Source organism: Cydia amplana, chromosome 16, assembly GCF_948474715.1.
Source record: "Cydia amplana chromosome 16, ilCydAmpl1.1, whole genome shotgun sequence".
Taxonomy (NCBI): Eukaryota; Metazoa; Arthropoda; class Insecta; order Lepidoptera; family Tortricidae; genus Cydia; species Cydia amplana.
In genome coordinates, this window is record NC_086084.1 from 3,506,996 (window position 1) to 3,524,822 (window position 17,827).

General features: G+C 40.0%; 2 protein-coding genes across 2 annotated transcripts in view; both read right to left on the reverse strand.

Annotated features, from left to right (window-relative positions):
- LOC134655403 (putative phosphatidate phosphatase) overlaps positions 1–17,827 on the reverse strand; it is a 214,056-nt gene that overhangs the window by 156,636 nt on the left and 39,593 nt on the right. The window lies entirely within an intron of this gene.
- LOC134655425 (hillarin) overlaps positions 1–17,827 on the reverse strand; it is a 56,518-nt gene that overhangs the window by 22,473 nt on the left and 16,218 nt on the right. The window contains exon 4 of the mRNA XM_063510892.1: positions 12,329–12,516. Coding sequence (XP_063366962.1) covers positions 12,329–12,516 — 188 coding nt within the window. The remainder of the gene's footprint in view (positions 1–12,328; positions 12,517–17,827) is intronic.

The following is a 17,827-nucleotide window of genomic DNA, read 5'->3' on the forward strand; positions in this document are numbered from 1 at the left end:
ATGAGTAGGTACAAAAAGTACTCGCGTCAAATTAGTATTTAAACAAGTGTATTTAAATAAAGTACTTAATTCAGTTGCTACAAAAAAGGCATCGCGTAATTATACATTTGAAACCCGTTCATTTATAATCTTATGCTCGTATAATATAAATTACAAAATTTTACCACTTTACAAATTCAGAAATTCAGATACAGTTCATAATAATAGAACTTGTAGAAGAAAGGTACTTAATCGCTTTTTCCCGAAGTACATTCGTGGAGGAACTAAAAGCAATGACAACGCAGGGCATGGCAAAAAAATGTTTTATATGGGTTTCTCTTTATTTTGACAAGATAGCCAATTGTCAAATAACTAATTAGCATATACTTAGTCGCAAAGCGGGCGCAACACTCGCGCACGCGCAGCTATATTTTAGAACAATTTTTCAAAGGCACATAGCGGATATTCTTTACATTCTTTAGGTATTATCAACCTTCGGCTGACCTACGGGTGTTTAATATTTAATGCAAAATGGCGTATAATTGTGTTTTACATAGTTTTTCGGTCCTTATGCTAATGAACGAGGTGTGGGAACTCCGTAGGCGCGCGCGCAGTTCGCAACGTTACACGTCGTTTGCAAGCTGGTTTGTTTGATCAAGAGGAGGAGGATATGTTAATTGTGAGGCAATTGAGGATTGTTTCCATTGAAACAGTTGGATACGGATACATATGACAGTGTTGAGAATTATTGGATTTAAATACTTACGCATGTTGTCGCAGCGAGAGCTCAACATTGGATTCAGGCTGAAGAAAAGTACCTATGGGTTTTGTTATTGACCCTTTTGTACAGTCAGCAGCAAAAGTTGCTAAGCGGGCCAGTTGTTCAAAATGATCTTGACGCGACTTTATTGTTAAGAGAATAAGAGCGTGTAAAGGTAATTTTGAACACCTAGCTCCCTTAGCAGGTTGAAGTGCATGTCCTCTACCAAATATGTAACTGGAAATACCATAAAAATTAAAGCAGCAACTGGCCAAGAAAGTGTCGTAATACTGAGGCCGTTCATATTTTTTTTAATGTAAAGAAAAAAAGGAAAAGCACACATTGGTGCACATTAAATCACACTTTTCTGTTTCGCCCTATTGACTGGTACAGAATGCTTAGAGGAGGAAGTCCGCCAGTTTTACTTTTTTACGTGCAAAAAAGATAATTAATAATTTAGGCCGTTTGCAGACTTGATAATGTACGTAAATAAACCGATGACGGAATAAGTCATGATAATTGAATAGGACAAGATTTAATCTAAACCAAACACACTGCAGTGCAGCATTAGGAGAGCAATTCTCAAAAAGTTTGTACATTTCGATCACATCTTAGATTTCTATAAAAATTGGTATGCTGGTAAGTACATGAAGCTGAACAACTTCCACCACATTTCCCAAAATGTCCCAGAAAAATTCTATGACACATTCCTTTTTTGTTACCATATTTCCTTACACATTTGGTAACAAAAAAGGAATGTTTCATAGAAACTTTCTGGGACATTTTGGGAAATGTGGTGGAAGTTGTTCAGCTTCATGTACTTTACCAGCATACCATATTTTATAGAAATCTAAGATGTGATCGAAATGTACAAACTTTTTGAGAATTGCTCAGGAGCGGCCGCTGAGGTCATCGTTACGATATGAGAAACAATCCAATCGGCGCTCGCGTCATTTTATGATCGCTATGAATGTTATGATGGGGCAGGTCAATGCGTTTGGGTCATGTTAGGGTACACACCTATTTTTAACCGACTTCAATTTCATAGAAGGAGGTTCGGTATTCGGTTGTGGTTTTTTTTTACACATAAGTTACTCCTATTCCTGTAATAATGGGTAATGGTTACCTTGTGTGCTTGTGTGCATATAGGTAAGTAGTGATTTTATCAAGTGATAGAAAATGAAGTCTAATGCGAATATATCGTTCCTTGAAAAACAGTGTCACTAAAATTGAACAGCGTCACTACTCGAATGGTTCCTAATTTTGTACTCGTATAGTTACTATGTTTCTCAAGGAACGATGTTAGTGTCATGTCATGTCAGTGACAAGCTCGTGGCAAGGCTACTGTATTGTAAGTCGAAAATATAATAACAAAAGTGTAACAAGCGGGTGACCTCCTGAACTTTCACCTCAAAAAAGGTTCCCACGGAATAATACTAAAATAACCGTAGCAAAAGTAAAGACTGCGGTTCGCATCTCAGGTTGCATTAAGGTGTTGGGATTAACCTCGTTTCCGAATTTAGCCAATGCACATTTCTAAAACGACGATACTACGGGCTGTGGCCGTCGCTATACAATCGAAGTAATACTCTCATTTTAAAACGATATTCTGAAATAACGTGAAATTTGGCATGAATCTATCTATTTATCTAATACCTTTAAACGACCAATTCTTGTTTATTTATTTATATATATATCGGGGATCTCGGAAACGGCTCTAACGATTTCGATGAAATTTACTATATGGGGGTTTTCGGGGGCGAAAAATCGATCTAGCTAGGTCTTATCTCTGGGTAAACGCGTATTTTTGAGTTTTTATATGTTTTCCAAGCAAAGCTCGGTATCCCAGATATTATTCAAGTAACATGGCACGGGGAGAAATTTTATCACCAGCTATACTCTGAGTAGTGAATTTATAGGTCATACTGAACAACTTTTATTATGGGACCAATGCCGAAATAGCGAAAAAAATTCGGCTCAATATTCAAATATCTTTATACCGTAGAAGTAAAGTACCTAAGCTAAGCCTCAACACAATAAATAATCAACAAGCTTTAGCTTTAAATTTTGCACAATGAACGCAGCCTTACGAAATCGATCACGAGATAAAGCCTTTTATTAAAGTTAATTATAACTTTAATGAAGAGTTACTGGGTGTTAAAGTGCGTGTAATCTGTCTGCTGATGATACATGTTCATTCTTGATGAAAAACTTCAGACAATGAAGTCGAGGTTATATTAATTTAGATTACCTACTTATACTTAGATATTTTTGAGAATTATATTAACAAATAACCAGTAACTGTTTTTGCGACTTCGACTGTACCCGGATGAATAAATTTAGCTACAGCTCAGATCTTTTTGCTTGAAGTATTTATAAATGTAATTAGCTATCGTATCTTTAATTAAGGCAACTGTAGGTTTAACTAGGTATATTAATTATCATATATTTCTGTTTAACTGTAAATGTATTCAACCGTTTGTTTCTTAATCCATACTAATATTATAAATGCGAAAGTGTGTCTGTCTGTCTGTCTGTTACTTCTTCACGATAAAACTGCTGAACCGATTTAGTTGAAATTTGGTATAGAGATAGTTTGAGTCCCGGGAAAGGACATAGGGTAGTTTTTATCCCAGAAATCACCCGCGTTTTATTAAACTAATTCCATATAAGTACCTACAAGAAATAGAACAAGATGTATAATTGCAAAAGATACAATTTTGACACGGCATTCCACACATCGACGATAAGGCTTAATGGTAACAGTACAATGGGCCATACAATGTTATACAACTCGAGCCGCCATTGTATGCTTCCTCTAGCCTATAGGGTTATCTCGCTCTCGCATCTCGTTGATGAAACCGGCGTGAGATCAAATGGAGTGTGGAGTGACGCAATCGTAAAAGATTGTTTGGTGACTGCTTTAAACTTTTGGACGCCAATGACCGATATATACGCACCGCAGGTGCAACGCCAAAGACGGATTAATCGGTCATAGACCACAGAGCAACATAGACCTAGGTGCATATGCATAAAGTTCAATTTCAGTTTTGACACTTCGGTGACGTGGCGTCTGAGTGACAGCTTTTGTGTTTGACACGGCGTCGAAAAGGTTAATCTAGGGCTGGATAGGGGCAAACCCCGCCTACAAAGCGCGCGGCGGAACACCCCAGGGGGTTTAGTCCGTGGAAGTCGGACATACCCACAGGGCTTCTCCCGGGCCAGTGGGATCCATAAGGGATTCCCCCTGGGTCATAAAAAAAAATATATATATAATAATATATTAAGGGGCGATAAAGCTTCGCGTTTGAACGTAGCTTTTGCAGCTACTCAAATTAAGTATTTTATTTAATTAATCCTTCTGGCGTTGCAAGTGTGCATGGGCAGTGCATAAAGTGCATACCATCGGGCGATCCAAAAAAAGGTGTTGTGGTCCTTAACCTCATCTCATCTACAACATCCAAAAGAGAAAGGTGAGGAATTTGAATTGGTTTTAATATTTTTATGTTGTTATTTCAGAACGCCACTTTTTCTAAATGAAGGGGTTAATCTTGTAGCTTAGTAAGTATTCCACCAAAGAGCTGCATACAACATACAACTGCAGCGTAAACGGCGCCTGCGCAAGGCCGACGCCCACGCGTTCATTCACAACTTGCTGCGACTGCATTGCTATGTTAACCGCCGAAGCACAGGTATAGCCGGTATAGCCACCTGCAATAATATATCTAAAATATCTCATGCCTTTTATTACGTATTTTGAATATTTTGTCTTGTCGACTAACATGTATTCATCGTAGATCATGTAGGTACCCATGGGAAATAGAAGATTGTCACACAGTTTGAAATTAAAGGGGGACTTTTCACTGATGTGGTATTGGTACTTGACTGTACTCCTACATTTTTATAGTGATAAAGATCGTGATTAATTTATGAGTATGACTATAATATAATTCAAACTCAGAAAATATCTATTTTACTCCTTAAATAGATAGAAAAAAGCGGCCAAGTGCGAGTCCGACTCGCCCATGAAGGGTTCCGAATTTAGGGGATTTATGACGTATTAAAAAAAACTACTTACTAGATCTCGTTCAAACCAATTTTCGGTGGAAGTTTGCATGGTAATGTACATCATATATTTTTTTTAGTTTTATCATTCTCTTATTTTAGAAGTTACAGGGGGGGGGGGGGACACACATTTTACCACTTTGGAAGTGTCTCTCGCGCAAACTATTCAGTTTAGAAAAAAATGATATTAGAAACCTCAATATCATTTTTGAAGACCTATCCATATACCCCACACTATGGGTTTGATGAAAAAAAAATTTTTGAGTTTTAGTTCTAAGTATGGGGAACCCCCAAAAAATTTTTTTTTTTCTATTTTTGTGTGAAAATCTTAATGCGGTTCACAGAATACATCTACTTACCAAGTTTCAACAGTATAGGTCTTATAGTTTCGGAAAATAGTGGCTGTGACATACGGACGGACAGACAGACAGACAGACAGACAGACAGACAGACATGACGAATCTATAAGGGTTCCGTTTTTTGCCATTTGGCTACGGAACCCTAAAAAGTTGATTTTGGAAAAAGACTCCAATTTGCTAATCTCTACTCGGGTTTTATGTCAAGTAAGTATTTTATGTTTATGTATATGTAGCTTTAAAATTTTGTGATCGACGAGAAAATCGTCTGATCAGCCAATTCGTTACAGGTCAAGACTTTTTATGGCGCTGAAATTTGGAAGGCACGTTTTAAGTCCAAATGGCATCCTTTTAAATTCAAAATGCCTGAAATTTGTTGAGGACAGTAAACTCCTTTTTAGTTAAGTCAATTTCAAGTCGATAAAATCCCGATAGGAGATTCAAGCTTTTAGAAAAATTGTCTCATTGATCGAGTATGCAAATGATTGGGCAAAAGAAATATCTACATATTCTGACCTAATTAATATGAACAAAATATAATGAAGTGCATTGTAAACATTGACAGGCAAGGCCGCCGCCTACTCGTCCATTCATAACATAACCGGCTGCGCCGGATTGCATTGAGCGACGGTTTAAGAAATGTCACAGTGACATAACACGCACTGACCAGTGAAGCCTTCGCCTTAGTCATTAATGGCATTATTGTTAATTTTGCTTCCTGCTGGCTAACTTTTTGAAGAAACTGAACTACAATTTTGACTCATTACACATTAAATTAAAAAAAAAAATGCCTCAAGATTTTAAATACCAATGAGTGGATTAGGAGATGATCTTGGTAATCATACCTAAATGCTATAAAATCAGGTAAAAAAGTAATAGCGTACAATAGATACCGATATAGAGCTGCATACCAATGCCACGTGACATCACTATCGATTCATTTGTTTTGATTGGTATAGCACAGAAAGTGGCAACAAATTCCTGCTGTCAGTCATAGTCATAGTGGAAACTCATTGTCTAAGTCATTAGCCATTCGTTGCTTGTTCATTCATGATCGACAGAAGAAAGCAGCCTTTCATCAGGCTCGTATTAATAATGTATTTCATCAAACAATATACATAAATGTACCTGTACGTGTAACCATTTGACGTACACACATAAACAGTTCATTCGCTTGTTCTATCCAATACTTTAGCAAGTGCATTTAGTCAATATGAGTTCAGTAGGAAACTTAAGTGAGGGTCCAATATCCTGGTTTGACTACTATAACCTATCACATAAAGCTTCTTCGCAGAATGAGGCCACTGAGATTGACATATTATAGAACTTACAATGCATCGCGCATGATCCCCAGTTCTCGGTACGCACATTGAATAATACATATCACGCGTGCACCGAAGTGCCTCCCTTGGCGCGCGTTCAAAGAAAACCGGACCTGAGGTTTCTAAATGGTTGATGCTTTGATATTTAGGTTTTGCGGAAGCGACTGATATGATGACTGGCTAAATACTACGCCACTGCTCTCGGGCACTGCAGGACTCACGGTTCTCACCTAATAGGTACTTTAGTAGGTCAGGCAACCTAGCCTACTAGCAGGGTTACCATAAAGATACGCGTAGATGCCGGTGGAACCGGTGCGGGGAACTTTAAAGGTTGTGTTTTAGAAAACCACCAAGATCAGCGGTGTAACTCGTAAACACCCTTACAACTTAAAACATGTCCACCGTATGATACAGAACACATTGCTAACCCTTTTGAAATACATTGGATTATTAGGGAGCTGGGAGCCTAATAGGAGTCTACTTATACCAAAAATACTTTGAAGTTTTAAATTAAAAAATACATAATATTATGTTCTAATGTCTCAATAAATTTGGTAATTTGTAATTATGCGCCAACTGCCAAGCCAGATAGAATGAAATACAATGTTAATCAAAACAATTATAATACAAAATAGGCTCGCTCTGCGCTTATACGGTTCCCAAGCCTTTGCACCACTTTCTTATAAGGGAAAATGGATTTAGCGTTTATAATTAACTTATTTGATAGAGTGCCGCGGTGGTTATGTTTTTGCCGTCTCCGTGAAAGGAACATCCTGTGAAGCCTTGTTGTCCATCTTTGCCGGTAGCTGAGGTTTCCTTTTAAGAAGAGTATTAAGTCGTTTGATGACTCATGGGTTCTGCAGAATCCATTATCGTAAAGGTCCTTAACTAACTTTAGACACGATGAAGTTTTGGCATGTACTACTAGTCACGGCGGTAGCAGTCACCCGTCCCAATTTCTCGAGTACATATATAATAATTATGCAATCTTTGAAAGGCTAGGCGCCTTTGACCCACTCTAAGGGAGAGCATCAGAAAGAGATTGCGCGTATTATACGAATTCCTCCTCCGCTAAAACTATGTTGCAGTTAGTATTAACCGAACAGTCACTTCGGTAAACTAGTTTGACCGAGCTTTTGACTCGAAGCGATGAGAATACTACCCCTTTACACAACAAACCTTCTCACGAGCTAACGGCTCGTTTATGCGGACGCCCGTTTATGGACCCAATACATTGCCTGTTCTATTCGTCATTGCCATAAAAGAGCAAGCGACTACGCAATGTACAGTGAACGATAGAAACGCCCGTCGCAGCCGTCACCCGATAATTGGTCATTCGTGAACCTTAATACGAAGACATAATGTCTAACAACGGGCAGGATTGCTAGTAACTTGGTAAAAACCTTATGGGGATTGTTGTTCATTATGTAAGACAGTGCAGGTTGCGGTGGTTATAGGAAGCGGTAGTTGTGACAAATTGATCTAGAGAGATATTTAGATAAGTTACGTCAAGCTTTATTGATAGGGATCACACTAAACGAAATCAAAACGAAATTAAAAACGACACCAGACAAACTATGGAAAAGTAAATGAATACCTACCTTTATGATGAGAGCAATGAACATAATCGCAAGACACCTACTTTGCTACTCGTACCGATTCGTTGTTCTTCTCATAACACGCGATGTGGCATCCATAGACCAAAAAAAAGTGAAAAGTGCAAATTTCGCCATAAACCTGCCAAACTTTTGCTATCTATAGGAAATGTGGCACGAACTAATTCCAGTTCAGTTGATTACCGCATGTTACCGCTTCAATACGCCCATATTATTTTAAGCATCAATGTGGACAAGTGTACACTCACAATTTATTGCTCTAGATGTATAATTAAAAGGATAATTATAATTACCTACTTATACTCTCGTCAGAAACTAGGCATTGAGTTTGTCATCAATTGTCAGCCCATTCGATACGCAATAGACGATGATCTGGTCATTTTATAGCTTGAGTATGTTAATTTCCATGACTGGTTATAAAGTGGTCTGAAATTTATGTCATGATTGTCATTAACGCGCTAAATAATCACTGCCGATGCCAAACTAGAAAAATAGTCAAAGTATTGATGCATATAAATTGACAGCTGTGACATCATCGAGATGTTACAAAAATGTCATAAGCTGATACTTTAAATTTTGATTTTAATCTTGATTTGCCGTCTTGGATGCACTGAAAATATGAGAGTATCTTCTATCGGGTAACCTATGTAAAAGGTAGGTATAAATATAAAGTTATAAGTTAGGTACCTAATGAGCCTAGGGAGGCTCAGTGCCCAATTTGGAAGAGTTTATTTTATTAGTTTAGTTTATGTTTAGGTTGGGGATTGGAAAGCATTGTGAATACTAGGTATTAAGGAACTATCTCATTTCGTTGTTTTCAAAATTGTTACCTTATGGACCACTAGCGTCCTATTACAAAGTTTTGCAGGATCGAAATATAAATGAAGTAATAAATCAAATATATTTTAGGGCAACATCAATGTGTTTTATATGTTTAACTTGTTAATGCGATCAATAACACAATTATAACGTGTTTAATGAAGATTTCGAGGTTGATTTGAATTAGGAAGCGATAAAATCAACATTCAATGACACTAAAAACGTATGCTTAGGTACTAAAGATTTCCCGTATTGATAAATATTTATATATTCTCACACTGAAAATGATAAAACCCAACAAGTATTAAATTGAATAGCACTACAAAAAACTCTTTGATTATAGCGATAGGACGAACCGGTGTAATATTATGTGTCGTTTAAAAAAAAGGCTTTCGTATTGTCATTTGTCAAAGACGTTACCACCATAACGACGTTATTATAAAACGGCCTTATCGTAAACCGACATTGTTGTACCTTTTCACTAAAAACGTACATGTACAACATATGATATTTTACCATGGTATTTTAATTATTCTATTTAACTACATATTACAGCAGATTAGAAGCCCTCTTTAACGAGTAATTAAATCTCGCGATTACAGGTATTCGTTAATATTTATAATTTCTAATACGCCGTCCGTCGGTTGCATTTGTTTACGGATTATCTTTTTATCTCGCACGGCAGATTTCTCGCGATGAAGCCTCGAGATTTGCGAGAAATGTGCGCAGGAGGTTCATAAATCAAAAGCGGAAGCGGGTTGAAAGAATAGCTTAGCTCTGTAGGTTAGAAAGCAGCAAGTTGAAGTGGGACTATAATGACTTGTTTACCGTGATAACGTTAGAAGCCCTAAAGCTAAAATCGGGGACTCTCAGAGACATATCTCGAAAAAGGGAGTCAACTTTGAGAGGCTGCCCAGTGTCCAGATGTAGCCCAGAACCGGGACTGGACTTGATATGACACGACTCGGAAAGTGACAGTATTATATCCGCTACATCTCATTAAATTATCAAACAGGCCTCCACGTCTTGGCTTCAGTTTCGCTACGCATAACAGGTGTCCGACACACCATTTTCTTAAAAATAATGGGCTCCGACACTAGAGAACCCCTATTCCCTTTTCTGACCTATTTTAAGCCAGTTGGATTAGCGGTTGGAAGAGCGGTTAAACCCTTAAAAATATATCCAGGGCCACTTGCTGGACGTTTTTCACGCGGACGCCACTCTTCACTGCACGATCGTCTCCCATCCTTTCCAGATAAATAAGTCAGCGGTGTCGAGTGAATTAGGGCCATCCCACACTCTATAAATGCTGCTCGCCGCAGCGTTGGCACAACTGCGCAGCGACGACATTTTCCATAGGGCTGACTAGACGTTGACGTTCAAAAGACGCTAGTGTGGGGTGGGCAGTTATGCAAACGTTGCGTCGAACTGCATACAGTTGACTAGACACCGAGGCTCGGGAGACGATAGTGTGTGGTGGCTTTACCTTCGATTAAATCAAAATAACAGGCGCTCTCCGCTTCTCCTAGTTGCTTGCGTCGGCGCTGGCATTCCATTTGCGCACGCGATCGGTTCTAGTCCACGAGCCAGGAATGCGATGTGGATCCGTCGATACACGCCTTCATTACAGCGCGCGTCCTTATCTCGCCGAAGAAAGGCCCATTCAGTGCGTAGGTACAGTTTTTTGAACGCTTTTATTTTTACGCCGGACGCTGAGACCCTCGGGATGTATCTGAGAAATACTTTACTTGAAGTTGAAATAGCAATTTCTAAAGGAAAATGCATATCATATGATGTAAACAGCATTTTGTAATATTTGTATAGGTATGAATTGATTTTTGTGCGCTACTTTAGCTACTTACGTCGTGGCACCGTTTGGCTCCAGACTAAACCAGCATTACAGCTGCAGTATTACAACGCGACATTACTGCCGACTGCATTGCTGCCACCAATGTCATAAACCCTTGCTGTGGAAAATTTACATTTGCGGCAGCAATGCGGTGTGCAGTAATACCGAGCTGCAGTAATACAGCCAATTGCATTGTGACAGGAAATTAGAGTCAAAAAGGTAAATTGATGGAGAAAATTATTTTATTAATTGACACAGTATCAACTATGTTTATCAGAAAGGCGTCTTACAAGTACAGACACTTCTTCTTCCTCGCGTTATCCCGGAATTTTGCCACGGCTCATGGGAGCCTGGGCTCCGCTTGACAAGTAATCCCAAGAATTGACGTAGGCTCTAGTTTTTACGAAAGCGACTACCATCTGACCTTCCAACCCAGAGGGAAAACTAGGCCTTAATTGGGATTAGTCCGGTTTCCTCACGATGTTTTCCTTTACCGAAAAGCAACTGGTAAATTTTATATCAAATGGTATTTCGTACATAAGTTCCGAAAAACACATTGGTACGAGCCGGGGTTTGAACCTGCGACCTCCAGATTGAAAGTCGCATGCTCTTACCGCTAGGCCACCAGGGCTTCCAAGCACAGACACTTGATATTTTAAAATGCGGAACCCTAAAAGTATCAACAAGTAACATTAGATGGCGTTTACGAAACAGTTTGATTGAGTGAAATTATCATGGTCGAAGTGACGTGATAACGACTGGGCGGGCACGCCACCACTGGTAGTTACCACTATGTTGGCAATGCGGTAGAAAGCTTTTTTGCATTGGTTGTTTGTTTTGTGATGTAATAATAAGCAACTGTCCTCGCTTATCTGTGTTACTTAATGTGTTATTTAGTGAACTTAAATTAATTGTTGTTCATTCGCTTAAATTACTAGGGCCCTAGCATTCGCTTAAATTATTAGGTAATATGGCAATCCTGCTCAACCGTGACCTAAAAACTGATGTGGACTGAATATTGACTTGACCAAGAAATGTTTAACCTAGAGCTAGGCATAATTAACTTTCGAAACGTAAATGTGGCTAATAACCTAATACATATACGAGTATACCTTCTTATTCGTACTAACTCCTATCCTAAACCGTCTTTGCCAAAAACAAAAAAAGGCAGGGTTCAATTTCGTATACCTCACAGTTCTAATACCCCTGCCACACACCAGTCGAGTGGCATGGGAAGTAGCAAGGAAAGTAGGAAGAGACGTAGTGTGCGAACGTTACCCGATCGTCATGCCCACCGCTGCATATCGTCAGGTGACAAGCAAAATAGTCACTAAGTACCTACCACCACAAGTTCATAGCCATAGTACGAAAAGAAGGTTGATTTTTGTTTAAATATTTTTCTTTTGCTTGTCACCGGCAATACCTAGAGCGTCGCGATTAAATGCGCGAATCATGTATACACAGAGAGAGCAATATCACAGCAGCGAGCAGCATGTGGCGGGGAAACAACGTAATGTTTGGCATAAGCTGTTTATGTCCCGTTTTTTTAACGAATCACTTACCAAATAGCAGTCGATGGGTTTCTCCTTCGGGCGATGGTACGCCTTCTGCAGCTCAGTCTGCTTGAGCGCATGCGCGATGTGCAGCGCGCTGGCGTCGAACCGGCCATATTGGTAGTCGGGCGTGTCGCGCAACTCACGCGCAGGTGACGCGTGCACGCTACCGCCGTTTGTCGCGCGTGTGGGGGATACTGCGAACAATGCCATATGTTACAAATATAGGACTGATACTCGGGCATACCACGCAGGTAATGCGAACTTACTACTGCCGATTGCCACGCGAGTGGATGACCTTGGGATTTTTATTGTACATTACAGTTAATAAGAGAGAAAAGAAAAGAGGTACCTATACTAAAATAGGCCTTCTCATAATGCGTTCTTGACCTGGTATCAATTATGAAGTGGGAAACAGCTTGAAAATGCTATAGCTAATACACTATGCAGGCATGGTACCTGAGATTAAAACTTACGAGGTTAGGTATGCTAAATTTCAGCTCAATCGAATTGATTCCATTCCTGATTGCAAATCTAACATTGTAGGTCAAATATGAGTTAATAAAAAGGAGGATGTTTTTATCGTGTGATATACCTCGATGATTGTGCTAGCCCGCAGGGAATACGTTCCAACCAGACCGTTTCCATATGGTTTCCAAGGAGGCCAATTCTATTTTCACAATTTAATATGGATTGATTTTATTTTGATACGACTTTGAGTCAGCGTGCGCTGGACCAATCAGTGTGAGTCGCTAAAGCTGATTGTTCCTCACGTTGCGATCATGAGTCTCATAACTAATAAGGCATCTCGCTCGCACTATACTAAATGGCGTGAGATGTCAGATAACACGACTCAAGGTCTAATAAAAATTAAATTAAAACCTTGGGATACAGTAGTCCATCTGATAAGACAGGACTGGTTTTGAATGGTGTGGACATTTTAGTAGTAATACTTAAAATAGTTCTAATGTAAAAGTAGCTTAAATACCCTATTTTGCATAAATAACCAACCTAAGTTTATTTAATAAAGGTTACAAATAAAAATTAAAACTATAAATTAAAAATAGTACTTTTTGTATTTTTTTAAATCATTTTTGTGTGTTGTTGACATTTCCTATTGTTGACAGAGGTGAATATATATTGGTCCGAGTTTCCCGTTGATCTAGAACGCTGTAAAGGGTTCAAAACGTCGGGATATATTTAATGATAAAATCCTTTTCCATAGTTATATTTCATGAGTAACAATCGAGGTGACCGAAAACAATATCTAAACCTTATCAAAATTTTCAAATATAATCGGCCTCAAGAACGCTAACGGGCCGCGTAGCCGAGCGAATTGAAGCGATACGTACGCGGGCAGTAATTAGCAGTAAATTATCAGCTATCAGTGCAGCTAGATGCAAGTGCAGCGTTCAAATCAAATTCTATCCGTTTGCCAGTTGTGACTGGTCGTATGCCTATTACATACCTAGTATTAACCTAATTTGTTCATTACAAAACACACAAACTAGAAAGAAATACCTTGAATACTAAAATCCCTTTCAGTCGCGTATTTCATGCATGATTCCAATGAATAATGTCACAATTACAACTTTTTTTCGTATTTCACCACTTGTGGTCTCGTTAAATATATAACCCACTATAAATTTTTTGCTATTTAGATTAATAACTTGCGTAAAATAACCATCACAAGTTGAAACTAACCCAAATATGTGAACTTTTGGCATTAGAATAACAGTGACATTGACAGCGTGACGTTCGGTCGTATTAAAGTCTGAACTCCTAGTACAGAGTTAATACAAACAGTCCAAAACGCCTAAGATTTTAAACTTCCCGCTATGTTTTGAGTATGTTTGCTACTAATAAACGTAAAATACTTCCACACAGGAGTGTTTTTCGGAAAGAAACTAAAAGTATCTCAAAGTAAAATAATACTTGCAGGTTCGTGCGTGTAGAGGGGCCATAAAGCGTTCCCTTTTATTATAATTTAGTCTACTCGAACTGACTACCCGATTATTGCCTGTGAATGTGTGCGTAGACGTCATTGAGAATATCTCCGTCTTTCTCTAAGACGCAAGCGTGAAAGGGATAGATCTTGGTAGCATCGAACTTTACGACTTTTGACCTCTTCCTCGGTTATGGTAGCCTGGTACTTTTGGTAAACATTTGTCTTAATAAATCAATGGTCGTCGGTTGCATATCGCTAATAGGTACGGGGCAAACGACCTCTTCCTCAGTCATGGTATCCTGGTACTTTCTGATTAATGTTTGTCCCGTTATGTCGCCGTTATGTCGCCATTATGTCGCCAGTATGTCGCCGTTATGTCGCCGGTATGTCGCCATTGTGTCGCCATTATGTCGCCAGTATGTCGCCGTTGTGTCGCCATTATGTCGCCAGTCGCCAGTATGTCGCCATTATGTCGCCATTGTGTCGCCGTTGTGTCGCCAGTATGTCGCCATTATGTCGCCATTGTGTCGCCATTATGTCGCCAGTGTGTCGCCAGTATGTCGCCATTATGTCGCCGTTATGTCGCCGGTATGTCGCCGTTATGTCGCCATTGTGTCGCCAGTATGTCGCCGTTATGTCGCCATTGTGTCGCCATTATGTCGCCGTTGTGTCGCCGTTATGTCGCCAGTATGTCGCCATTATGTCGCCGTTATGTCGCCATTGTGTCGCCATTGTGTCGCCATTGTGTCGCCATTATGTCGCCAGTATGTCGCCAGTCGCCATTATGTCGCCAGTATGTCGCCATTGTGTCGCCATTGTGTCGCCAGTATGTCGCCAGTCGCCATTATGTCGCCAGTATGTCGCCGTTGTGTCGCCAGTATGTCGCCAGTATGTCGCCATTGTGTCGCCATTATGTCGCCGTTATGTCGCCAGTATGTCGCCATTATGTCGCCATTATGTCGCCATTGTGTCGCCATTGTGTCGCCATTGTGTCGCCAGTATGTCGCCGTTATGTCGCCATTGTGTCGCCAGTATGTCGCCGTTATGTCGCCATTGTGTCGCCATTATGTCGCCGTTATGTCGCCGTTGTGTCGCCGTTATGTCGCCAGTATGTCGCCATTATGTCGCCGTTATGTCGCCGTTATGTCGCCGTTATGTCGCCAGTATGTCGCCGTTATGTCGCCATTGTGTCGCCGTTATGTCGCCATTATGTCGCCATTATGTCGCCAGTATGTCGCCAGTCGCCATTATGTCGCCAGTATGTCGCCAGTCGCCATTATGTCGCCGTTATGTCGCCGTTATGTCGCCGTTATGTCGCCGTTATGTCGCCGTTATGTCGCCAGTATGTCGCCGTTATGTCGCCATTGTGTCGCCATTGTGTCGCCATTATGTCGCCAGTATGTCGCCGTTATGTCGCCATTGTGTCGCCATTATGTCGCCGTTATGTCGCCATTATGTCGCCAGTATGTCGCCAGTCGCCATTATGTCGCCAGTATGTCGCCAGTCGCCATTATGTCGCCGTTATGTCGCCAGTATGTCGCCATTGTGTCGCCAGTATGTCGCCGTTATGTCGCCAGTATGTCGCCATTGTGTCGCCATTATGTCGCCAGTATGTCGCCAGTAAAAGAGTATAAAAGGCAGGAGCGGACCGCCGGTATTCATTCATTCTTCAACCATCGGCTAGCAGTGACTCTGGTTCTCGGGCGTTTAAGTATTCGGTGAGCAAAGTTCCTCTACTACTGTTACTATGTTTGTTTTTGCCGGGAATTATCCTGGTGAATTTAAACGTGGAAATGGTGTCTGTGTTTGGTTTTACGGGGACAATATCGTCGTAAAGCTGATCTTAGACTTTTGTGGAGATTCTTTGTTACCGAGTACGGGATTTAAATATAGTGAAGTTTCCTATGCAGTGTTTTTCTAAGTGCCGCCACGTTATGCAGGGACAATATCGTTGCATAACAGGAACTTGGAAATTGTGTCTGTGTTTGGTTTTGCGGGGACAATATCGTCGTAAAACTGAACTTAGGCTATTGCGGGGATTCTTTGCTACTGTGTGGTGTTATAGTGAAGTTTTCTACACTGTGTTTTCTAAGTGCCGTCACGTTATGCAGGGACAATATCGTTGCATAACAGGAGCTTGGAAGGCGTGTCTGTGTTTGGTTTTATGGGGACAATATCGTCATAAAACTGAACTTAGATAACGGTGTCTAAGGGGATTTCACTTCTGTGTTTAGTTAGTTTAATTTTGTGTGGAGTTTGGTTCGTAAAATAGAACCTAGTTATTTTAGTGTTTTACTATGGGGTCTTTTGCTATATTTTTCAAAACCAGATCATTGTTTGGACTGACTGTTTGTCCGGCTGGGCAGCTCACCCCTTGCGGTGTTAAATGTGAGCTGTCTAGGAGTCTTTTTGCTCCAAGATGAGGGTTATCTTGGCACCTTCTCTTTACCAACATAGAAGGTGAAAAACGTCTCCCTCCTTAGCTCTCCAATGTCCAGCTGTTAGATGAATAATGGGGATGTCACGTGCGCATCATCCGGAGTAATCTGGGCCCATTTGAATCTACAGTATTTGGAGGCTTCGTATATTAAATATATTTATTTAAACCACTTATATACATAATAGGGCCCTGTCTTACCCATGTTGCCACCCTGCCTTTGTGCAACCCGCCATGGGGGGAGACAAGTCCACGAGCTGTTAGGTTGCATTCTCGGAATCGCTCGCCGAACTCTTACAGCTTCTTAGTAGGGATACACTTGCGTATATTCCAAAGTACCAGGTCGATGGTAAGTACGAACTGTGCTTTGGTTATACTAGAGTAGGGACAAGGGTAGGTTTAGGGTAAATTCACACACTAATTATTCGGAATTTAGGGTTCGTTTTAGTCTTGGTCTGTAAAACTGATGTATTTTCTTCTTAAGGGACTTCAACTACGGTCTCGCTATACTAAAATTGTGCGTGAATAGGTATAGGGTTTGAATTGCTTAGATCTTCCAATATTTAAATTATTTGGGGAAAATAATTAACGTAAAATCTTATCTCTATTTTTATTTATGAAGTTCTGGTTTTCTGGTGTAAAGACGAGGTACTGAGTATTACAATCATGTTTCTAAGGTATTTACACAATAAAATCATAAATATCAAGTTGGGATTAGGAACACAGTCTATTCGGAGATAGAAAATCGACGACTAGCTGTTTTAGGGAACCTTTGGCAGGCAAGAGTAATCCAAAGGATGATTTGAGTGAAATAATGCTCATCTTGATATTTCAGTCTCATAAAATATAGTATAGTTTAACAAATAAACTTAGTACTTCGTTTATACTTCTAAAAGACTAGAAATACAGTTTATATTTTAGTTCTGGGGAATGGAAATGGGATTCGCATCCCTAGTTTTTGAAATAAAAAGAATAGTAATTTTGATGACTGATGGATACTTTGACACTTCTTTCCATAGCCATCTAGGTACGCATAGGTTCCGAAGTGTTGGTCATAGCCCGTCTGGCTAAAGAGGTAGGGTAGGAGTTCCAATTGACCTTGCTGATTGGACTAGGAGCCCCC